Raw genomic sequence first — 26276 nt, forward strand, 5'->3', positions numbered from 1 at the left:
GACCTTCGCATGCTGTTATTGTATGTATCAATACATATAAACTGTAATACCATACTATGTATTTAAAAAAAAAAAAGTAACCATGGAGTTACTTGCCTGTTCTTCGCCATAGGAAGCTACTGTTGGAATGAGCAACTAGAATCAAACTTATTTATGTTTTTGACTTTCATAAGTGCTTGTTATGGTCTAAATGAAGTAAATGTTTTGACTTTGACTTATGATGCAAAGTTTTTAGAATTAAGTTGAACTTAATGTAAATTTTTGAATAATTTCAGTTCAATGATTTTATTTAGAATGCTATTATGTTTATAATCTAAGCTGTTGATCAAAGTTATTGTAATTTGATATGCAGCAGGTACTATTTATGACTGTATAAAGTGTATGTAAATATTGCATATTGTCCTATACTGCAATGTACAAATTGTATTGTATACTTTATATATCAAACAATGTTTAAGGTTCTTCTAACCTACAGACAGACATGTGTTGCTGGGGAGTTTGTTGCGCCACTTCTTCTTCCCAGTAAAAACACATAGGAAGTGGTGAAAGGTGGGCGTTTTGGGGACTGTCTTTTATAAATTCCTGACGTTCAAAAGGTGCTGTTTTGCAGCCAAGTTTGGGTAAACGATTTTTGACTTATGATTGTATAAAATGCTTGTACATTTGAGGGGGGCTGTTGGAATATACGCACGATGTACGTATAATACCTCCTTTACAAATATCCAAGATTATATAAAGCATACCTACTTCAATCATTCGTCAAACATTCAATCATTCAATGTTCACTTTAATCGTACGTTCTTACATTCGAAATATAACAGTCGTTCAGGATACATGTGTTTTCTTTGTCTCACCTGCACCCATATCCAACAATATCAAACGTATATACCTAGATTTTAGTGACATAAAGGATGCGTTGCGACAGGTCATGGTTTCAGTCAGAATGGATTAGATTGTTTCTTAATTCTAAAGTAAAGTAAAGTTCTATTGCCCCAACTTGATTCTTGGCAGTCTATAATATCTAAACAAAACAAAACTAGACTATGATTGCATTAGGACATTGTACAATACACATTTAATTCATTAATAGTTTACTAGCTAGCCTCTGTCGAAACAGATTTTCTATTTAATAAAACACTTGAAAATATTGACCCTATGTAATTCTATGTAAGAAAAAGTATTTTTTTGTTTGACTTGGTCCATTTCCAATCATTTACAAAATCATTTAAATCTATAGACTTCTTACAACATAGAACATCAGGTAGCATCGGAAGTTGCATCAACGCAATCATTGTTTGCACACGCTTGCATATATCTGCGTATCTATGCTTTGTATACGAGCGTATCATTGACCTGCGCTTTATTGTACTACTATTTGCTTGTTTATAGTTTTTTGTTACGATATACGTATCTTAAAACAACTGTTTACTTTGAAGATTAAACGTGAAAGTCATAGTAATAGTTGTTTTCAGAAAAACGGAAATTTATGTTGTCGGTATGCCTTGATTAGATATGAAATAACAACTGTCTTTATTTCTGATCGAAAAGCTTATCTAACCCTATTGTGACTTTTTGTTTATTTCTTTCAGCAGCGCAATTGTATGTTCAAAAATTATTCAAAAGTTTATAAAACCTGAGAGAAATATAATTTTAATTAATCTTTAGTAAATGGTCGTACATGTACCTATATTTTTATGTTCAAACAATTAAAAGCGACTTAGAATGCTCGGAGGGTCTCTTATGCAACACAGCACTCATCTACAATGCAACGTAGTTATGATATACTTCCCACTGCACATACAGTTAATTGTTTACCATTTAACAGACCTTGCTTCGTAGTTCAAATTGTTTTTATTCTACTGTTAAGACGTTAACAAAACGATCGGGCTATACAATCAACCCAAATGTAGTTATTATCGAATTTGATACAGTTTTGTACATTTTGAAATAGTATAGTAGTAGTATTAATTGTAAGTACTATTAATAGCATGAATTACAACAATTTATTTATAGTAGGTACAGCTAATAGTTTAATCAACTACTTACTAAGTACATAGTTATTAAACAATTTATTACGTATTGAAATGGCACGCTAAGCTTAGAGGCTTAGTAATTTCTCTGTAGATTGTTTTTTCATCATCGTCCTCCTGCCCTTACCACAACTTTATTCATGGTCGGTGCAGCATGTCTAAGACTTCCACACTTCTGTCCCCTTTCACTACTTAATTAAATGTTGTTGATGTTTTAGATTAGACTTTAACATTAATTACTTGTCCATGTCTGTTGAAAATCAGTCTATTAAAACAGCTAATCTATTGACACAAAATTAAGTTATCATGACAACAAAATTACAACATTCAATTTGGAGTCAAAGTTCAGAAATTCCCCCACTAAATCATATCGGTAGGTGTCAGCGCGTTGCCTAAGCACCGAACCTGCTTACCCACGGTCGGTGGGCGCGGCTAACTCGCATATTGTTTAGAACTAATTATTTATATTGAGTGGCTACAGGCTACAATTGTGGCTATTTGGCTCAACTGCCTGTGATTCGAAATGGCATTTAGTGTAACGAGATCTATGGTAAGCTTGTTACTTTAATGCGCAGGAGTTTAAGTTGTAACTTTAAAGTAGTCTTACCAGAAACTGTGAGTACCTACAGATTTTGGTTATTTTCATTAAATCTAAGTAAATCTATACTTCTATATTCTAATCATACTTATACTTATAATTATTATAATATGGGCTGTCTGTCCCTGGGAAACTTTTCCTCGTATCCGGATAAAACGGGCTATGTTTTATCCGGATACGAGAAAAAGTTTCCCAGGGACGCAAGTGACACCGCATGGAACAGCTAGTTATTAATACAAGGTTAAAAATTCTTAAATATCCGTTATCAACGCATTCATCATTACTACTGCTATGGTAAATAGTCCACTTCTGTCATCTCTTGACCTTCACGCCTCACCACTTATCAGGTAGGCAGGGGGCAAGTTATTGACTCCGCCACGTGCAGGGTCATAGAGTATAGAAGCGTATCATTAAAACCTTCTTGTTAATGGATAGGAACAAATTGGAGGTGATTGTAGTATGTTGGGATAGACGGCTTAATTCTAACTATGCAAATAGTAGGTACCTAATCAGTTTTGAGATTTGATTTCACCTTCCTCTCCGTAGATGGTTGAATGTAGTCTTTACGAGGTGTTTTTGCATGTCATACCTTTTTAGCATTTCGTCTAATTATGTGATCGGTTGGTGCAGAATTTGTAAACATTTTATTTACAACTAGCTTTTCCCGCGGCTTCGCTCAAGTCAACTGACTTCTCTACTTTACCCTATTTTTTAAGAACCTTCTCCTGACAATAACAAACACAACAAAAAAAGAATTAGCCAAATTGGTCCAGGCGTTGTTGAGTTATGCGCTTACCAACACATTTTGCGATTCATTTTTATATTATAGACTAGCTGTTGCCCGCAACTTCGTCTGCGTGGGCAATATAGAATCGTCAAAATACTACTTATCCCGTAGGTGCATTCTTTCACGTGACAGTATAATTAGGATTAGCACTTAGCAGTCGCATAGATTCATTGATCAAGGTTGTGTTGTGGATGTGACCATTTATCTAAACAAAAGAAGTAAAGTTTGTGACGTTGTTCAGCCAATTTGGAAAATTATTACGTATATGGTGCGTAAGTTATTTTCACAGGAAACAGCTATAATCAAATAAATATATGTCTACATGCTTTGAGTCTGACAAAGCTGTCATTTGTACATTTTCTGCAGCTGCTGCGACTAATCAGAAGCCAGAAAGTCTGTCAGTCTTACCATGGATATCGTCTTGTGTAGTTGACTGGATTAAAGATAGGTAGATAGGTAGTCGCTCCAAGCAAAATATTGGTACTCAAACAGATTCGGTGACTGGAAGCCAACACCAACATAGTTGGGGAATAGCTGGATGGATGATAAAATGAGTCATCATCATCAGCAGGCGCATAGGGTAGGATAGCTTCACTTACTCATGGTAAGGCTGACCACACATTAGGCGTGCGCGATCTTCGGGCGTGTGAGTAGCGCGGACGTCGCGAGCGCGCTGCGTGAACGTCGCGTTTTGCTGCCCTGCGGCATGTGTGAAGAGTGCAAGCGACGCGGCGCTCGAGTTGCGTTCTTACCCCTTCGCCTGCTATCCCCGCCGCCCGCTAAACGCCTTAGCAGTTAAACGTCAAGGAGAGCAGCGCGTGCGCGCCGCGAGCGCGCTGCAAATGCCGCAGGGCAGCAAAACGCGACGCTCACGCAACGCGCTCGCGACGCACGCGCGGCGCCCGCGCTACTCACACGCCCGAGGATCGCGCACACCTAATGTGGGGGAGGCCTAAGCCGGGACTCCACCGAAATGTTTGCATTAGTTCACGAATAGGCAAAATGTACGTATCTGTGAGAGTCCACTTCATGTGTTCGTACTTGAAACCTGTAGTTTTGCCAAGATTTTCAGAATGTACGCTCGCAATTTGTAATTTCTTGGTGGAGCCAGCAAATCAAAAGAAACATAAGTGTTGTATACTGTGCGTCACTACCGCACACCGGGAAAATTTCGCTCTAGCGGAGGACGTTTATATACCATATTTTGTGTCACACGTAAACAGGACGACAGTAAGTATCCACCGAAACACTTTCAAAGATCTGATGAACGAACAAATCAGACCTGACTTGGTCACCTGGGGCCAATCAGAGCTCTATGAAGCGATAATACGCTTTGGCTCCTACTGTTGTTGTGGTTTCTGAAAATTTATTCACCTCATTCAACGATGAATGTAATTCTGATGGTACTATTAAGCACACTTGCTTAGCGCAGAAGCTGACGTTGGCAGGTCAACTCTTTTGACTTCTCGAATAGGATACCATTGGTTTTTGTGCAATGCACACCTGCAATGCATTCTGGATTAGGATAGGATATAGGTGGATAGGATTTGCAACAGAGAACAATTCTGTCTTTGTGATTAAATGACATCAAACGTAGTTTTATATAAAAGGTGTTTTTTAGGGTTTTTAGACTTGGCTCGGGTCTTACTGAGACTGTTCGTAATCGTGAACAGTGTATTTGCGATCAGAAGTTGAAAGTAAGCATGTCTCTGGTATGCGGCGCGTAATTTGTACGTTTTCAGACGCATAAAGCATTTTACGTGTGTATGGTATTAAATAGAGAGAGCTCCCATTTCTTATCTGCACTTTGTATCTGGGCTTGTTTTTAAAGCTACAGAATCCTACATTACCTATCTCACGCTTAGCAGCGCTTGCGAGAGATAGATCCTCATTTCTTCTAGGATTAAGTTTACATATTTTGCACCAGAAAAAATAATTAAGGTCTACTTAATACTACTCACTCAAAGTAATTTGTTTTAAGGCCACCACATTAGTGGAAGATAAGCTAAACTATGTTTATGAAAAAATCCTGACATGAACTCCATCTGTAACTTTAAATGATAATTAATTGTTCCACTAAAGTCATCATTTTTGACATAATGTTCAAAAAATAATTTAGATGGCACCGTTTTAAATTTGGCTGAGAACTATTAATTTTCTTTTCATCAAGGTAATAATTATAGTTGAATTTTGATGTGGCACGGCAAACTGACAAACACTATTGAAATGTCTATCGAAAAATTACACTACGTGTTAAAATATGGTGAAATACGGAAAATACACAACTCCATCTGTTGTAATAATAGTCCTCTATAAAGAATGTATGGTAATATTGTCATTTACCACCTCGCTCCTTTGACAAATTTGATGTATTTTATTTACCACAGATTTAGCACAGATGGAGCTACTTTAACCTTGGCTAAACAAAATTTTCATATTTTTTTTTTCTTCCGAAGTTACTTATAAAGGTGTGATTTTCTGTGTAAAGATTAACAATAGGCCGATCAACTAATATAAGTACAACATTCAAATGTACAGTTTTGACAAATAGATTGCGTGTCGTAATATTTTACATCTTGAATTCACAAAATTAATCATATCTTTTGATAGAGTGAATCGATTTCGATGAAACAAAAACTAAGTAATACCCCAAGTTACGTAGAATTTTTGTATATAAGCATTGTCTGCATTTAATTCGTAGATTTTACGTGAATCCCGAACAAACAAACAGATAAACAGACAAACAGACAAACAGACAAAAATGATGGAAATGGGTTCTGTTAGTTATCCTTTAACATGCTGGCTATTTTTTTTGTCAATTTCTTCAATGTACAAAAATTACTTTTCTACAGATTTATTATATGTATAGATAATGACTAAGTAAAAGTTAAAAAGCTCAATCTTTTAACACTAACAGACCACAGCCACTTCAACCTTAAAAACCATTTTTCACATCAAAACACCAACTCGAAATCGTCTAAAATTCCCAAACACAACACTTCACTATAGAGAGGAGGGCGTGTCGTGCGCGGGCGCAAGGCCGTCCGACTCACGCGCACTTGTCCGCGCTTTTTCCCACATAACGCGGCTCGCCCAGTGACCTACCTGACCTGTCGGACATAGCTTATCTATGGTTTCCTATAGTAATTGGGGAATATTGATGGTGGTCTTGTCTATGATCGATATGGTTGATTCGGATTTCGAATTTGCAAATGTTAGGGATTGTTTTGGTGTGTGAATGGTGTGATTATGGGTTTGAATTAATTTACTATGTGTGTGTTTATATTGTTTTCTTATTGGTCAATAAATGGTTTTAAAAATACTTTCGGTCTATACTTATTCGAGATAACAATAGGTTCTTACCTTCAAAATCAAAATCAAAATCTTTTTATTTCACATAGGCCTTTGCAGGCACCTATGAAACGTCACATTAGTTGCACGGTTCCAAAAAGTTGGTCTCATGGAGAAGAGCCGGCAAGAAACTCCATAGACACTCTTTTTAAAAAGTAATATAGTCACAGTACAAACAGTCTATTACATAACAATAGTAAGCTCACAGAATTATACAATGCAAGAAAGTTAAACTGTAAATCTATACAATGCAAAGGGAGAAGAAAAGTCGTTTAATTGCCAGGGAAGCCACACATGGAGAGATGAGTTATCGCCATATAATATCTTTATCGTCAACAAAGTCTTGAATTTTATAATAAGCTTTTTTAATTAGGGTGGATTTTAAAGTGTTCTTAAATTTTATATCCGTGAGATCGGTTATACACTTAGGCAGCTTGTTGTAAAAACGGACACAATTCCCTAAAAACGATTTATTTGATTTCGTTAATCTGAATCTCGGAACTACTAGCTTGTGTTTGTTTCTTGTATTAATGGAATGTATATCACTTTTAACAATAAATTGATTTAAGTTTTTGCGTACGAACATGATATTTTCTAGTATATAAAGAGAAGGTAGTGTCAGTATGTCAATTTCTTTAAATAATTCTCTTAATGACTCGCGAGGGCCGAGGCCATAAATTGCACGAACTGCCCTTTTCTGGAGAACGAAGATTGAGTACGGTTCAAGTGTTATCGAAAGGCCTAAATTTTGCTGTAACACCTCGAAAAATACCGGTAGAAAGCATTATATGCAACGTGGAAGACTGCCTGTTTAAAAATAAAATCAATAAACATGATTCGGAGGCGATACGTCAGGACATTTCGTCTGTGTTACGTCGCAACATACTGCCCAAACCGAATCTAAATAAAAATCAATATCTAGCGTTAAAAAACCTTCGCGACAGGCCTGAATTAACAATTCTACGTGCAGATAAAGGTAATGCTACGGTGGTGATGGATACGTCAGATTACAATGATAAAATACAAGACCTTTTATCGGATGAAAGTACATATAAACAAGTGAAGACCGACCCCACAACAAAAACATTGAAATCAACTAGTGATTTGATAAAAAAGTACTCCGAAACATTGAATCTAGACGTAAAATACCTAGTTCCTAGCTGCGCAAAACCACCAAAGCTGTATGGGCTACCGAAGATACACAAACCTAATGCTCCGCTACGACCAATAGTCAGCCAAATCGACTCACCAACCTACAGATTGGCTCAACATCTGACTAAAGTACTTTCACCATTGAGAGGAAACACAGCAGCATATGTAAAGGACTCGTACCATTTTGTCAGTGAAATAAAACACCTACAACTAGCTGACAATGAAACTATGGTCAGTTTTGATGTTCAGTCATTGTTTACATGCTTACCTGTTGAAGACTGCATCAAGATTGTGTCTAAGAAACTAGCAGAGAATAACATGCCTACTGAATATGCTGAACTGTTAAAACATTGCCTAACATCTGGCTATTTACTGTGGAATAATCACTTCTACACGCAAGTGGATGGTGTAGCAATGGGCTCCCCAGTATCTCCCATTGTTGCTGATATCTTCATGGAGGATTTTGAGGAGCGAGCCCTGCAATCTGCACCTGTAACACCCAAATTCTACAAGCGGTACGTAGATGATACTTTCACAATACTACCATCTGACAAAGTCACAGCATTTTTAAATCATCTTAACTCCATAAACCCCAAAATTCAATTCACTATGGAGTCAGAGGCAAACAACTCCTTAGCTTTCTTAGATGTTTTGGTTATCCGTAACCCTAATAACACCTTGAGTCACACTGTGTATCGGAAGAAAACCCATACAGACAAATACCTTCATGGTGAGTCCCACCACCACCCAACACAGTTATCTACCGTTAGTAAATCATTGTTTCAGAGAGCACGTGGGATCTGCGATGAACAACACCTGGGTGCTGAGCTTCAACATGTCAAGCAAGTACTGCACGACAACAAGCTCCGAGTACCGCGCCCTCGTCGCAGAACCCGCGTGAAACCAGCCACAGTTGAGCGTCTACCTGCTGTTCTTCCATACATAAGAGGAGTCACAGACAAGATTGGCTACATCTTGAAGCGAGCTTCAATCAAAACCTACTTCAAGCCGCTGAAGAAGATCAGTCAATTCTTACCACCTGTCAAGTGTCACATACCTCTACAAGATGCGGGTGTATACAAGCTTGAATGTGATTGTGGTCTCTCTTACATAGGCCAAACTAAAAGAAGCATAGGGACCCGCGTAAAAGAACACATCGCCGATGTCAAACACCGCCGTTCCAGACAGTCAGCAGTTTGTGAACACACACTAGACAAGGCCCAGCATTACATCAGATTTGATAAACCACAAGTCCTTGCAAGAGAAAACCGATTCCTACCTAGGATGATTCGCGAGGCTATTGAAATTAAAAAACATCCAAATTTCAATAGAGAAGATGGCTGGTGCATACCACCTGCTTGGAATCCCATCATAGAAACTATTAAATCAAAATCCAAGCCTACAACTGCTCGACCTATGGATACAGTGAGCTCGTTTTGCGTGAATCGGATTGTCAATAATAATCAACAAAATGTAGGGTAGCTGTTTGTAACTAATATATCAAGACGACCAACACCTTAGTCTGCCCGTGACCATGGATGCTGTAAAGGATCCGAAACGTCGGGATTAAATAATATTAATATAACGCGATAAAATCCGTAAAAGTAGTTTTATTTAAACGAAGATTGAGTTTACGTCAGCCGCTGCCCCCCACAGTAAAATACCATAGGACATAATACAATGGAAGTAAGCGACATACACGAGCCTAGCAGTAGCAACGTCAGTAATCTGTCTTATTTTTCTGACTGCATAAGCTGCGGAACTCAGCCTCTTTGATGCCTGTAGCACACCTCCGCTGCGAAACCCAAAGGGCGAAACCGCCATAGTTTCGCTGTGAGTTGTGAGTTGTTGGGCGGCGAAACAATAGCGAAATTCCCTGCTCTAACGTACAAAACTGACTATGACGTTGTCTCTTTCTAACATGATTTCGCTCATTTGCTTAGGCGCCGTCTACATCTCCGCCCTGGCGGACAACTGGCGGACAACGAGCGGAGATGTAGACGACGCCTAAGCAAATGAGCGAAATCATGTTAGAAAGAGACAACGTCATAGTCAGTTTTGTACGTTAGAGCAGGGAATTTCGCTATTGTTTCGCCGCCCAACAACTCACAACTCACAGCGAAACTATGGCGGTTTCGCCCTTTGGGTTTCGCAGCGGAGGTGTGCTACAGGCATGACAGTGCTGAGATGTGGGCACCCCATTGCAATTTAGAGTCAATGGTGATGCCCAGGAAGACGGTTTGATTAATAACATCTAATTTATTATCGTCCAGAACGATATTGAGCCCTACTGGTGTTACATTAGGTAAAGAGAATTTAATGCATTTCGTTTTGGAAGAATTAAGAAGCAAGTTATTCGCGGCAAACCACTTGCTCAGAGTAACCAAGCTATCGTTTACGTCTATAGGACTAGATTCCTTTCTGTTAATTTTGAAGACAAGGGAAGTGTCATCAGCAAATAAAATAATATCAGAGATCACAGACATCATATATGGGAGATCATTTATATAAGCTAAGAATAAAAAGGGACCTAAAATTGAGCCCTGCGGCACGCCCATTTTTACTAATGACCCAGATGAAGTTGAGCCACTTACGTCCACTACTTGCTGTCTATTTGACAGATAAGAAAGGACGAGCGCGAGCGCTTTACCACGAATTCCGTAGTGGTTCAGCTTACAAATGAGAGTGTCATGGTCAACGCAATCGAACGCCTTAGAAAGGTCGCAGAAAATGCCCACAGCATCCCGCGAATCTTCCCAGGCGCTTAAGATTTGGGTGATCAATCTTGCACTTGCGTCAGTGGTAGACCTACCCTTTGTAAAGCCGTACTGACGGTCATGAAATATGTTGTTTAAATTAAAATGTCTTAACATCTGATCGAGCATGACCCTTTCGAAGATTTTGCTAAAGGCTGGAAGGATTGAAATAGGTCTGTAGTTGGAAGGGTTTTTCTTACAGCCTGATTTAAAGATAGGAACAATTTTGCTGAGTTTCATCAAGTCAGGGAAGATACAAATCAATGAAAAATGTCAATGTTACCTTAACCTTCATAATCTGATAGATCACAGCTGCGGTCATTACTGCACAATGAATAAATGTGCTTCCTAGTAGACAAGTTAAATGCCCAACTAATGTCACGGTGACTTAGAGTACGCACACAGCAAACTTTTAGTCGGCCGATAGTTTGTTTGTTTGGGCTCATAAATCAGTATGAAGATGAATGGCCGTACGCACATTTACAAACATCAGGTATTTAGCCGGTATCTGACCGACCGAAAAGTTTAATTGGAATCAAGATATTCTTAAAAAAAATTGGCAACTATCGGGTCAACTGTAGGCCGACTGTTAAGTTTGAAGTATGCGGGTACTCTTATACTTACTGCTAGTTTAGCAAAATACCAGTAAACCAATCGTTTGACTCGTGATCTCATTTAAAAAACGTGATTTTGTGAATTATGGCTAAAAAAATATATTGGTGTAGTTATTATGTTAACAATTACTGAGATGTAAGATATGATATTGTTTGTGTTAGACAGGTTACACTTGAGTGCAATGATTCCGGGTCAGATAAAATAAACAAAAAAAAATCTAGTTGTGTGAGAAAAGCTATGTAGAATCTATAAAGTGTTTTCCATGGCTATTTAACATTAATAAGGTATTACGATATTACATAAGCTTAAATTAATTGGAAAACTTTTCAGGCCTGATTTATGGCTCGCAGATACAACAATGTAAAAAAAGTCGTGGTGGCCTAGTGGGTAAAGGACCAACCTCTCAAGTATGAGGGCGCGGGTTCGATCCCAGGTCAGGCAAGTACCAATACAACTTTTCTAAGTTTGTATGTACTTTCTAAGTATATCTTAGACACCATTGACTGTGTTTCGGATGGCACGTTAAACTGTAGGTCCCGGCTGTCATTGAACATCCTTGGCAGTCGTTACGGGTAGTCAGAAGCCAGTAAGTCTGACACCAGTCTAACCAAGGGGTATCGGGTTGCCCGGGTAACTGGGTTGAGGAGGTCAGATAGGCAGTCGCTTCTTGTAAAGCACTGGTACTCAGCTGAATCCGGATAGACTGGAAGCCGACCCCAACATGATTGGGAAAAGGCTCGGAGGATGATGGAGATACAACAATGTAAATTATCCATTATTTCAAATAAGTATCTATTACAACAAAAAATAATTTCACACGTGCAATTCTTCACAACAAAGATGATTAATATCCGCTTTATTTGTTACAGGTGGGTGGCTTATCTATCTCAGTGAGTAATTACAACAAATAAACTAATGAGGTTTATAATTACAAAGCATAATAGCTGTGTAATTGTTCTAAGGTTGGAGTAATCAGTCGTAGAAATAGCGTAACCGACAACAGTATGTTGTATTTGTTGAAGCTCAACCGTTATTTTTCAAAAAATAAACTTGTTTGCAATAAAATTAGTTCAGCCTTTTTTTATGGGAAATCATCAAATGATCCGTCCCGCTGTGGGTAAGCAACGTGAGGTGTCAGACTCTTACTAACTAAAACCCACCATGTTCCTTCTGTAAGCTTTTTATGTACCAGGGCCGCGGTACCTCTTGCGAACAATCCCGCAGCCCAATTAGGTCAGACTTAAAATTGCTGAAAATATGTTATTGTATAACTTAAGTAGGTACCTATACTACAGCCACTTTAAAATATTCGGCAATCATTAGTTTAAAACATTAGTAAATTCCGATTGGTACGCTTGCGTGTCAAAAGCAATCTTTTTAACATCCCCCAGCGACAAGCGGTTTCTGGTCATCACGCGAACATTACAAAACATGGTCCTTGGAGATAGCCGGAGGTCTAACACACACTTTAATATAAAACTGAGTTTTACAACATGTCCTCATTAAAATACATTATCTCATACCAATTCTGTACTCTCCAAAACTTATTTAAAAAATCTTGAACATGTATCATCATTCCATTCCTAAGCTTATTTATTTTTATTTGCTTCGTTTTTAACAAGAACATGACAGAAATAAAGCAAAACAAATCGTTTTGTTTGACCTACAGAATGTGGACAAAATGACCTTAGTACACTCTAGAGTCTAGACACAGAACCAAGGCAAAAAATATTAACACTGCGTTTAGTTATTATTGTTTTCCAAATAACTAGGTATGATCGTAGTCAAAAACCACATTTCCTCACTTCTCAAATCAGTTCTAATTTCAAATAACTGGTCTGTCTATCAAGTCAGACCTTCAAACTGCCCTGACAGTCAGCAATATCGTTCAAATACTTTTTAAGATCATTTGTAACAGTTACGCAAGTCAGTTTGACACTCACATGATTAGAGTCATAAGCTTGAGGCTGTTGAGTGGGTGCCAGCTAATCACTGGTCCGGTGTGAGCATAATTTGTTAATTATACCTCGTTAAGTTTTTCTAGCACTTCTATTAGGAAAGCAATTTGTAAGTCGATGATGTACGTTACATTGTCTGGGTGATACATTGTTATCTAATTTGTTAGAAGGAAGTTGAATATTCATTGCTGTGATTCAAAATCGATTCAATACTGTGCAGGGAACATAATAGGAGAAGTCGTAAAATCAGAAACAATAAGGCAGTATAGTACGCATCTCAATGACTGGTCATTCTAGAGAAAGGTGAAGGAAAGTACCTATAATACTAATGTACGGACCGACTAATAGAACAACATTCACCGGAACAAAGCTAGAACTTCACACATTAAGCAAGAATCTGCCAAACAGGTACATAAGCTTAATTTGTCACCCAAGTACAGTTTTCACTATTTTCACGTCCGTTGCGGACGTAAGTTTTCTTTACAAAGAAACGAGGAGTTAAATTAATTGGTTTTAATTTGTTAGAGATAAGTTTCTTTTACACTTTCATTGAGAGAAAATAGCGATAGTGGTCGTATAATCTGCAAGTGTTAATTGCACACTAATACATGTCTTTTCATGATAGCCTTCGAAGGCCATTGCGATAAACGGCTTGAGGAACTTCATTGGTCTGTTTTACTTTGATGATTATACAAATTAGGTACAATGGGTGTTGATTGGTGTAAACTAAGCTAAATCTATAGAATATATCGTTCATGTTTTCCAAAAATCACAAAAACCCAACTAGGTGTTTGTGCAAATATAAACACATCGCACCCATCGCATGAGACTGGCACACGAGCACAAGGCAAACGATTGCGTAAATCAATAAACACAGTATTTAAGCACAAATATGATGAACACACAGATACACAGACGAACAGACCAGTCGGCACTGTGTCACAAGGTCGCAGGGCCGGTATGGTAATCAGAATACCTGTAACACGTCAGCCTTTATTTTAAGAACTGCACTTTGAGCTTAAAATTGTAAAATTTTGTGACTTTGGAAGGTTGTACAATTTCACCTACAGATACACTCGTAGATCTAATAAAGCTTTGATTTCATTGTGTTTTTACACGCTTTTTATTAGCTTCACCTGTATGTTTGTATGTTTGTAGGTTTGTAACCGACTTCTTTGGGCGCGATTTTGACCCACTTTAAACGGCCAGATTTCGTTCAAACTTTGTAGATTTATTGAGGACCGATGACAATACACTAATTTGATAAAATTATTTCATTTTTAACCGACTTCCCAAAAAGGAGTAGGTTACACATACACATCGATTACTCGGAGGTTTATAGACCGATTTACGTGATTCTTTTTTTGTTCGACTCGGAATAGCTGCCAGTTGGTCCCATAGTCATCAGGTCAGGATCTAATGATGGAAACCCTGAGAAATCGAGGGCAACCTTCAAAAGTTGTAGGCATACATAGAGTAAAAACTTGACACTCAAGTGTACGCCTAAAAGCACTATTCAACTGTGAAGATTTGGAGCTGACCTGATGATGGAGACCAGTGAGGGTCGAGGGAACTCGACAACGGAATATGTAAACTACCTCGTGTTTGGGCTTAAATTATTTCTATTGACAAGACCTTTGCAACAGTGAAGGTTTAGAGCTGACCTGATGATGGAGTCCAGAGAAAGTCGAGGGAACTCGACAACTGAATATGTAAACTACCTCGTTTGGACTTATATTCTTTGTATTCATGAGAACTTCCCACATGTATGGATAGTGACAACTATTCATATCACTGAAAAGCTTTAAATAAATAACCTTTTTACAAAAAAATTAAACCGACTTCCCAAAACACTAAAAAGCAAAAAAAAAAACTAATTTTAGGTGCATCGGCCTAGAAGTCGGTGGCAAAATTAACTTAGTAACATCCATTAGACACCGACTTCTAGGCTTTTCAATTTGCAAAATATGATTTTTGTTAATTTATATAATTTTCATCTATAGTCGATAAGGTAAGAAAATTAATTAAAATTTTCTAGAATTTTTCTCTACAGTCGATAAGGCAGGACTCGATGTTAATTTTTATTTCCGATAATTATCTTTAGCCGTTTTCTCTAATATTGACAAATTTTTGTATACTAAAAAGAATTTTAATTCTACAAAACAAATAATAGTTTTAAAACAAACTAAAAAGTAGAAAATAAATAATAGTTTAAAAAAACTAAAAAACACGCTTTTTATAGAAAAATAAACTAAAAAATATAAAATAAATTTTAATGAATTTAAATTAAGAAAACAGTGTTAAAAATTTCAATGAATATAAATTAATAATAGTGTGAATACAAAAAAAAATATTTAAAAAAAGCGTGGGGTGCTTTTTAAGATATTATCGAAATGAAAATCACTGTACTCATATCTGTCAATAAAATATTTATAACTATTGACACCATGCACCCCACGCTTTTTTTAAATATTTTTTTTTTGTATTCACACTATTATTAATTTATATTCATTGAAATTTTTAACACTGTTTTCTTAATTTAAATTCATTAAAATTTATTTTATATTTTTTAGTTTATTTTTCTATAAAAAGCGTGTTTTTTAGTTTTTTTAAACTATTATTTATTAAGTTTCCTTTTTTCCAAAAAGAGTTCTAGAAACGTCTTTCTGTAAGAACTTTTGTAGGCCAAAGAAATTAAGAGTTTTACTGCATCGAATCTCACCATTGGCATTTTAAGGGATTAGACTACATTCTATACATGATGGAATTTGAAATGTTTGGGCCAAATAAATCTTGTTCAATAATAGGGCCGCATTTGACAAATAGAGAATCACGTGGAAATATTTATGCTAAACAGGTATAGTGACCCAAAACACCCAAAGTTGTTGTCACTCCGGTACCAGATGTCCGGTATTTGGTAAACATTGGGGCCCATTAGCACCGGCCTGCGACCGGCCCTGTGACACACTGACATATTAGATGATAACGGGCCCTTTTAATGTAAATATATGGTTTTTACGACTTTTATCAAGATTTGCATATAAATGGTTTTTAATATTTTTAAATAATGGTGAGAAAATAATATGTCTATCAGCATTTTAATCCTATAACATCAATGATTGATACCTCCTAGAATGTGATCGATTTCTGTAAATTAAAATGTCAAGTCCAAATTGACAACTTAGAAACAAAAAAACAAAACAAATTGCCTCGACAATTGTTTTAAAAAACAAACCGATCAGTGTAGTAAGAATTTATTTTGCACACTTTTTATTCCTCGTAGTGTAAACTCTCGTGATTTCTCGTACAAATAGCAACAACCTTTTTTAAACATCAACTGATTTTAAAACAACCAAGTTTTAATGGAATAGAAAAACACCACCATTCATCACAATTGCGAGATAATCTGCCTAGCCTTTTTCCAACTATGTTCGGGTCAGCTTCCCGTCTAACCGGATGGAACTGAGTACCAGTGTTTTACAAGGAGCGACTGCCTATCTGACCTCCTCAACCCAGTTACCCGGCAACCCAATAAAACACCACCATTATAAATATGCAAATAACAACTAATTCTAGTAAAAGCTTTCACTTTTATCAAAAACAGTACAGCATTAACAACCGGGTTTCGTATATAAAGCTGCGCCGGCGTCCCTTACGCTCTGATTGGCGCAGTGCGAACCGGACCAGATGCATAGATATGTATGTAAATGTTACACTGCCGAGCAGTTACAGTAGGACTGATCTCTAGTTTTATACGACGGTTAAAGTTAGCAATTTTGGGTTTGAAAACGTTGATGTCGTTTAAAATGTTTGCATTATGTAGTAGTATGAAAGTCTCTCAAAATAGATCTCGCGGATCCTCATTTTGGCACTCTTGGATTAAACTTGAGTAAAATCATCTTTTCATAAGAAAAGTGTTACTAAACAGCGAAAACAACTGAATAAGATTATAAACATTGCAGAACTACACTTCTTTTAAAAATCAATTGAAACAAGTATTCTCAAAACAATTAATAACAGTACCTAACGTTTCCTGCGAAAAAAACATCGGTCAGTTTCCCATACTAATTACAAAAGCAATACCATTCGGTTGATCACTTCAGCACAGGCTGAGCATCGTCATAGAATACTAATAGTTAAGTTAAACCAACCTTTAGAATGCACTGGAGACTAAACAGTCGGCCGATAGTTGTCCTCATGGTTGGTATTTTTTGTACGTTTATCTTGTTTCCAATTAAAGTTTTCAGTCGGTCTGACACCGGCTAAATACCTCATCATTGTAATGTCCGTACTACCATTCATTTGTTCATACTAATTGATACTGGAAGAAAGATAATATGAGACTGGAAGAAGACCCCAACATAGTTGGGAAAAGGCTCGGAAAATGAAGATGATGTCTGATTTATGAGCCCAAACACGACAAACTATAAGTCGACCGCAAACTATCGGCCGACTAAAAGTTTACAGTGTGCTCTTGTAGTTAAGTTAAACCAGCCGTTAGTAACAGCAACACGTAACTAGATCCTCGAGATAACAAATCACGGTAACTAACGGTTTAACTTGATCGGAACAAAAACTTATCTAACACTGGGCTGTAACCGCTAAGTAATTTGGGTTCAACTATGTGTAAACTGAAATAAGTACAAAAATACTAGTCTAGACTATGACTAGGCCCAGTTTGTGGTTTACAAAGAATGGTTAGAATAAGCCGAATGATTGAAGTCTTTATCGATAGTCATCTTTTCGGGTATTTTTGGTGTCTAGCCGCTGTTCTTATTTTTTCTGTATTGTTTACGAAAATATCTCGGGTTTCGGTTAAAATGGTCGCACAGATATATTTAGCTATTGCTACAGAACAGATTATAACAGAAACATAGATTTAAAGATTCACAGATCAATATTAATACAAAAGGCCTGGGTATTTTCTGCAACATTGGTGTTGCAGCAAAATACTCAATTCTCGGCAATTCTACAAAACTTAATTTCTGATACAGCATACTTGATTATATTATCGATAAACTATAGCTTGTTTAATTCAACAAAAACAGCCACACGTGTCATACCACCACCATAATTAAGCAACTAGGCATGTTGGTCCCATCATCGCACAATAAAGTTCATCTCCCACAATTACCGGCTAACACGGAAACTAGCAGCCCTCATTAACTGCTCCAGTTTCACAGTTTCCCAGCCCACTGGAGTCAGTCTTAAATCTTGCAATTGCTTTACATAGGAGTTTTACGGTCATGCTCTTGCAATCAGATTAAAATATTCTGTTTCTTTTTTTGCAAGGGTTTCAGGTATTGTCATCATGACTGGCTTCAAGTAGGAGTCCATCACAAGCAGGCAGGCAGCTAGAGTTTCTTTAACATTTATAGTACATTTACACTAGCCGTTTTCCCGCAGTTTCACCGGAGTCCCGTGGAAACTTCTGTCCTTACCGGGATAAAAGATAGCCTGTGTTACTCGCAGATAACGCAGGTAGCTTTCTAATGGTGAAAGAATTTTTTAAAACCGATCCAGCAGTTCTTGAGTTTATCCATTACAAACAAAGTTTTTCTCTTGATAATATTATAGAATAGATGCTATAATAAAATAAGTAAAGTACATACAGTTACATATACTTCTGTAAGTGTCTTGCGTGACGGCGTGCGCTTACGCATGCACGCGGCAGGTGCGAGCGCACGCGACCGGTAACACTGTTTCTTAGATACATACTGATTTTGCTGATGTCTTCTTTGGGATAAGCATTTAAGCGCCACCTTTGCTCAAATTTAAGAAAAAAAATAGGTATAATATAAGCAAAAGTCATTAATTGATTTACCTATTGCAATGATTATATAATATGCTCTTACTTTATTCTACATCTTAGTCATTTATTGCAATTTATAATTTCTGATGATTAGTTACTACCAATTTACACTGGAATGCATTTAAACCAGCCCAGCTTCAAGCCAACGTCACTTACTCATCTTCAAACCACATTAGTCTACATACCAACATCTGCCTAATGACCAATTATTCCAAAATACTTGCTGAAGTACCTACTTTAAGAGCATCAACCTTTGTTTACAAGTGATTACGAGTAGTAGCCCCGGTGAATGGGATCGAAGTGGCCAGTCGATGAACCGGCGCACGCGACGCGCTGTCTGCGGGGACAATTATATTACTCACCCGTTTTTTGTGCCACCGAGTGTAATTTGTAATTAGACAGTTTTCTTTTGGGTATGGAATATATTTAGATGAACGTGGTTGTTATGTGGTTTCCTAGATTTCTTTCAAGCAAAAAAAATAGAACATTTGTTTTCAGAATTGAACAATATTAATTCAGTATACTTTAACTTGTACATTTAATTTTAACTGGAAATAGAGCTTTAAAATGTAGCCACAAACAAAATGTACCTCCTTTTTACTAGATGTCAGTTTAGATGTCCATAAAAGTCACGTTTGGACTGACTCAAAAGTTTCTGAAACTTGATTCTAATCAGATAGGATTATCTAAAAATAAAATTAGCAATAAATTAACTTTAGAGAAACGGGGTTTAACCTTCCCACCCTGTGGCAAGGCATCGACCTGTCCCCTGGTGCGACACTAGAGCGCATGAGAGCGACGCTATCGCCGCATCTGAGCGTTGAACATCGGAGATGCGCCGGAGTTTGTGCGCGGGCGCAGAGAGGCACTGTGCCCACAGAAGGCCCAGTAAGCGTTGGTGGGAAATTAGTACCTACTCATTAACATAGTAGAAGCCAGTTTTATGAGGACAGAAAGAAGTCTAACTGAAATAATGTTATAGATCGAGAGCTAGCAACTGCCAGACCTTCGTTATTTTATAAAGGCTGAAACTTTGTGTGTGTATCTACCTTACTGTAAGTATGAACGAAAGACTATTATGAAGTTGACTGATGGTTGCTTGAGAAGATGTTTAAAAATAACCTAACCTATCCCAACTTTTATCTTTTTACTGTAATGTCTTAGGTTATATTTAAAATGACTTCAATATAGACCACGTTTTTTATGACAGCGATTGTTTATTTCATACGGGAGAAAATATATGACCTAACCTTTATACAGACTTTGATGTCCTATGTCTTTTCTCTTGTGCGAAATCAACGACTGCTGTTATACAAAAAGTGATCCTTATTGATATAAGCTTTAATATAAGGGAGAATACGACTGTCAAAAAAAAAATGCTAAATAGGTATTTTTTTTAATATGTTCCAAAGCAACCGTCAGTCAAACTTCGTAATAGTCTATCGTGTATACCTACTGTAAGGCAGATGCACATACAAAGTATCAGCCTTTATAAAATAATGAAGTATAAGGTTGAAATGCTAAATAATAGAAACAATTATGGACCCTAACGGGCACAGCAGGTAGGACTCAGGAGACTTACACTTAGTGGAACTTAGGTTTTCCTCTAAAAACTTGAGTTATCAATAGATTATTAAGTTAACTTTTGTTTAACTTTTGCACAGTTTTTTATCTATATCTCAGAACGGACAAACATTTCAGTAAAGCTGTCATAGTAAATGTTGTTCTACATAAAAAGGCCTATCCAATGATATGTATGACATCGCTATTGGTGGGGTATACCAGGTCCCATATATTTGTGCCCATTGTCCTTTAATTTAAAACCAGCCTGTGAAACCCTCTGTGAATGATCTCTTTAGTTAACATCCCTTCCACCATAGTTTACCTAACGGAGTATCAAAACAAACATGACCTAAGCCACAGTACCTAAGTAAACTTAGCTACTTGTCAAACCTCGCAAAATTTCACCCAAGCATTCTAGAATGGTACTTCTCCAGTCTCCGAGGCGCGCAGACGCAGCACGGAAGCGCGCACCTCGGCGAATAATTTTCCACGTCCGTGCGCGCGCGCATAACTGTTAACATTATAATGATCCCCTCCGGCCCCGATGGGGGGAGGTACCTGCTCATTCCTATTAATGCTCAGTTTTATACATAATGGATAATTGTGGCCTACGCAAGTAGATCGCCTGATAGAGATCCTATCATTTAGATCTACTGATAATCTTATTGAGAGTAAGCATTGAACGATTTGAATCTATTTAGAACAATTTCTGCATTATACTTGGTGCAAAATTCCTTCCTGCTTATACTATTAATGCAAAACTTTGTGAGCATGTATGCACGAGTACATATGAGGGTACAAAACGAATGAATGAAAAGAAACTTGGCAATAATAAGTATGTATGTAATAGGTATCAGATATTTTTAATGCTCGCTTTCTGCGTCGAAGTATCGACGTGTCTCGACAGAGACAATACTACATTATAGTAAACTTAATTGAAGGATATTATTATAATCACTTTGGATCGTGAAGGTCTCAAATATGGGACTATTTGAGATCTTCACGACCCAAAGTGAATCAGAGAAAGATGGGACTCTCGTGGTGGTCAAGAGTAATAAATACAAAATATTATGTATTCGGATTTAATGTAACTACTAATAATCATTAAAACTCCTTTGTTCGTTAAAGTTATGTCAAAATAATCTCTTTCAGTTTCTTTGTAAATTATAAACTCATGTAATTGTTATATAATAGCGACACAAAACGAGGTAGATACCTTATTTTTTCCCCTATATGAACTTCAGGTTTTGGATTCGTTGCAGGTAATTTCTGGATACACTAAACCAATTTCGAAAATTCTTCTACTACAAAACGTTACTTTATTTGGGAGTGTTAAAGGCTATTATTGTTCCGGGTACGGGTAGATCCGAGGTAGCTAATCAGCAATTCGAAAATATTAAGTATTCTATGTAAGTAGCTATTGGCTATCTTTTTTCTCCCGATAAAATGCATGTAAACTTAACAAACTAAGCACAGAAAAAAGTGTAAACCTCTTAACTTCAACTTAACTAAGTAACATGACATAAATCTTCTGTTGCTTGGGTATCGTGCGTGTCTCTGTTCCGTCACCCCATTCACTAATGTTAATAAACAATTAAATTGTTGTAATTAATTGGCTTTTACTAATTATGTCATTTTCTTTCGGTTGCGTGTTCGCTCCCACGCTTTTCCTTTGGCAAAGCTGGTTTATATACATATTATATGCTGATCTTTAGCACTGAGCTAGACATATAATTTCTCTCACATTATTGAGATACAAGATAGATACGGTCGTCAGGGTGGTATGTGGTCGGTTTATATAATTTTACACTATAGATATCAGATGTAAACGGGAGTGAATGGTAGTAAAACGTCTGACAGGAGAGGAATGGAAGCGGAAAACATATTGCGCCTACCAAAAAGAAGTTATCAGATACCTCTATGTGCCATTAGACGTACGACATCTGGGATTAGTGTTTCAACAAACTTACTCTTCAGCTTTATATTAATACCGAAAAAATATTATTGAGGTCTCATCTAGATCCATAAAGAAATTTTTAAACTACAAAATTATTCAAAATCTACCCAGATACGACTTCAGTCTACTACAAACTCTCATTATAAGTCTAAACTACCGTTTTCTAAAAACATTAAATTTAAATTCAGTTCATAATAATAATCGTTTAGCGCTGATCTCGATAACTGTAACTGATGCAAATGCAGCTGGATCTAACTAGGATAAGTTTATTATGTTAATATTACGTGCCCTGACCTTTGGTTCTTACTTAGTATTATTTTAGATAAACTTAATAATTTTAACCAACCCTACCGTTATAGGTAAGTACACTTAAGTGAAATTACAACATTACTTATCTCTGAAATCGGATTTGTAAGTCCACATTTGTTGTTATGTTTAGGTCAATTTACTTTAGGGATAAATTACTTCGGTATTACTTTGATTTTGCATTACTAATATTATAAATGCAAAAGTAACTCTGTCTGTCTGTCTGTCTGTTACGCTTTCACGTCTAAACCTCTGAACTGATTTTAATAAAATTTGGTACAGAGATAGAGTTGACCTTGAGAAAGAACACAGGATAGTTTTTATCCCGGACTTTTGAAGAGTTCTCTTGGAAACGCGATATAACCGAACTGTACTGTAGTAAGTAATATAGGATATCATAGCTAGGAAAATGATATCCATTTGACAATATCTTCATGCCGTTTCCACTATTTGGTGTTTTAAAAAGCAGTCGAAGCATTTAACTTTTAGTTAATGAGAAATAAGTTCTACTTCATTTGTTATTGGTTTAGGTCTGCTATACATAAGTTCATCTCCATGGTATTACTACTGGTAAAGCAGCCTATAATAATATATTTTCCAAGTTTAACCATATAGATTATTATTTCTGAGAAAGCCTAGAACTAGATTGTATAAATCATGGTAATAAATAGTTTAAGAGTAAACTTAGAGGTAACTGTAACTAACATTATAAACCGTAATTATATAAACTCACAATTACTTGCTCGTTCAGTTATCGAGTTAACTGATTTACGCACTGTGTAACAGTTATTGAAAGCTAATTGCAATGTGTTATTAAAGTTAACTGTTTGACTTAGTAAGTTAGTAGGTACGTTATTAAGTAGTACTAAATATATCATAGTAGCCGATGCGTCCCGTGAGAACTACCGACTTCAAATAACTGAATAAAATGTAGCCATCTTCAGGGTTTAGCAGTTTTGCAGCAAAGGCGTAACAAACTAACAAACTCACTTTTTATTCACATTTTAATACGTGCCTGATGCTGCTATATGCCCATGCATGTTCACTTTATGATAAGTATCCTTATTAAAATCATTTTAACCAGTGTTCTCGTTGCTACAATTAGAAGAAAGTCAAGTAAAAGCCAGTGGTCACAACTGTTAGCGCAAGGACGCACCATGTGATTCAGGCCCGCTCGATAAATAACGCGCAGACGCCGATACCGGATCATTAATCGTTATTTATAGCATTCCTTCTGCTAGACCCCTCGTAAATCATACGCGATAATTGTCCACCGATCTACGATTATGGAACGGGAAAGATAATGCAGCCCACAGATGTGCCAGATGCGAGATAAGTAGTTTGATGCCTAATGTCTCGGGAGTATCTTATTGCTAAACATTTTAAACTAGAATTATATCGAATCTTTTAATTCATATTTTTATCTAATTGCAAGATTAGGGCAATATATTGTGATTTTGAATACAGCAGCTAAAAACAGATTGTGTTTATAAACGAAGTATCCATCATAAAATGTTACAGACAAGAAAAGCTAGTACTTATGGTATAAATCGTATCATAACATCTCCTCATAATATTTAATTACCAATCACTCCAAATTACAGACTACTACACTTGTCAATCTACTGAGCTGTCAAACCTGTTAGAAAACTAATCAAAGATTACAAAAATAGGCATTAATGTATGCGCAACCAATGATTACATACGCCTAGTCTATGTCAGAGCTAGGGGATCATTTACTATGTACTAATCGTGTAATAAACGGATGTTTCTAAGCAGTCTATGGCTAAATAATTTGCGGTGTCCAAGTAGGCTGGTTATTACAGGAGCGTGTGTGTTGGCGTGATCTCGCGGGAAGAATTCCGCAGATTCTAGGAAGAGATGCGCCGGGATCTCGCGTGAAGCTTAGTGCACTGGAAATATAGTGCACAAAATTAAATAACGTTGAGAACGGTACAAAAAATGCAAGTAAGCAATATTGCTCTGAAAAATAGTGACGTAGCAACGAAAAAATGCCGAGTTAATGGTACTTTCTGCTAAAAAAACTGGCACGAAATAATAAGAATTATTTTAAGTTGACAATTATTGTGAAATCTGAAGGCAGCCCTACACTAACAAAACCCATAAAGAGAGAGTAACATCGATCATCACAAAACCCATACAAAACTTAATGGTCAAAACTATATTAACCCTTGAACCCATATGATTCACCTATCAGCATAGTGTTTGTCTCAGGTGCGCACGCGCGGATTATCATAAAGAAAGTGGGCGCATCCGCGAGAAAACTGACGACTCACCGCACTTTTGCCTTCAATGACAGGGTTGGCTACAGGTGGAGTTCATTTAGTCATTGTTGTAGGCTTTGAAATCAGTTAACAGACGCCAATGCCAGAGTCATATCAAGTCAAAATATTCGATTCGAATTCCTTATGTGATCATTTGTGTAATGATGATGATGAAGTGTTTGCCGCGGTTTTTTTTTCTTATTGCGCCCAGATGAAAAGTACCCTACAGTAAGCTTCTCTAGAGTGGGTACCACTAAGACAGGTACCAATCCTTCGGAAGACTCTTAGATACTTTATAGTCTGAACAATGTCACAAAATTTGATTGATTATAATGATTGGGTCTTACAGAGAAGAATAGGACTATTTACTAATTTCAGTTATGAATAAAGTGTCTGTTTTCAGTACCTAATTAAGTACGATCAAATAATTATGTTACCCTTCCTAGGTGGTTAAATAATGGTTTTATCAGTATCAAAACCGCAGGCATGGTCAATAGCACTTATTTATGTCTAGCACGTTTTTCTTCTAAACCCAGATATGCGTCTATTTGCGTTATTTACCTCAGCTATCTGTGTCACGATCCTGATTACTTTGTTACATATTCATAGCGGCTTGTTAATTGTTTGTTTATTATACAGTTATATCGTTTAGTTTACACCGCTAAAATCAAAGGCTTGAATTCATTAGTTCGATGAGTATGGCTTAGCGTGGGAATCGTGTGAGGTAGAATAGCTAGGAGTTTGTAGTGTTGTGTGCACCTTGACTTCGATATTGTAAGACCCTTCGATCTTGAGCGTGAACTAGTGGTATTTATATGCAATTAAATGCGGGTTTAAGATTTAATGTTAAGTTACATATTTATGTATGAAGCGGAATGAAAGCCCATGCAAAAGTTTTTGGTTCATTTTGGAACGGCACCTAAGGGCTGTATTGTAGTGTACTTGGCACGGTAATCTTCAAAAATGTGTGTCAACCCTACATTAGACTTGTTAACAACTTATTTCTATTCATACATGAATAAATGAATGACGATGCATCCACGGGACATCCTATGACCATAGATGTCATGTCAATTTTCACCTTGAGGCTTATTTCCCATGTCCGT

At 36.8% G+C, this 26276-nt stretch overlaps 2 protein-coding genes across 2 annotated transcripts in view; both read left to right on the forward strand.

Moving 5' to 3' along the window:
* Window positions 1–26276, forward strand: part of LOC124645982 — a 171928-nt gene that overhangs the window by 103907 nt on the left and 41745 nt on the right. The window lies entirely within an intron of this gene.
* On the forward strand, window positions 7418–9352 carry LOC124645883 (the record flags this gene model as incomplete). The annotated part of the gene is made up of 1 exon (XM_047185861.1): window positions 7418–9352. A coding segment is annotated over exon 1 (1935 nt), but the record flags the coding sequence as incomplete, so codon positions are not given.

Source organism: Helicoverpa zea, chromosome 1, assembly GCF_022581195.2.
Source record: "Helicoverpa zea isolate HzStark_Cry1AcR chromosome 1, ilHelZeax1.1, whole genome shotgun sequence".
In the NCBI taxonomy this organism is placed as follows: Eukaryota; Metazoa; Arthropoda; class Insecta; order Lepidoptera; family Noctuidae; genus Helicoverpa; species Helicoverpa zea.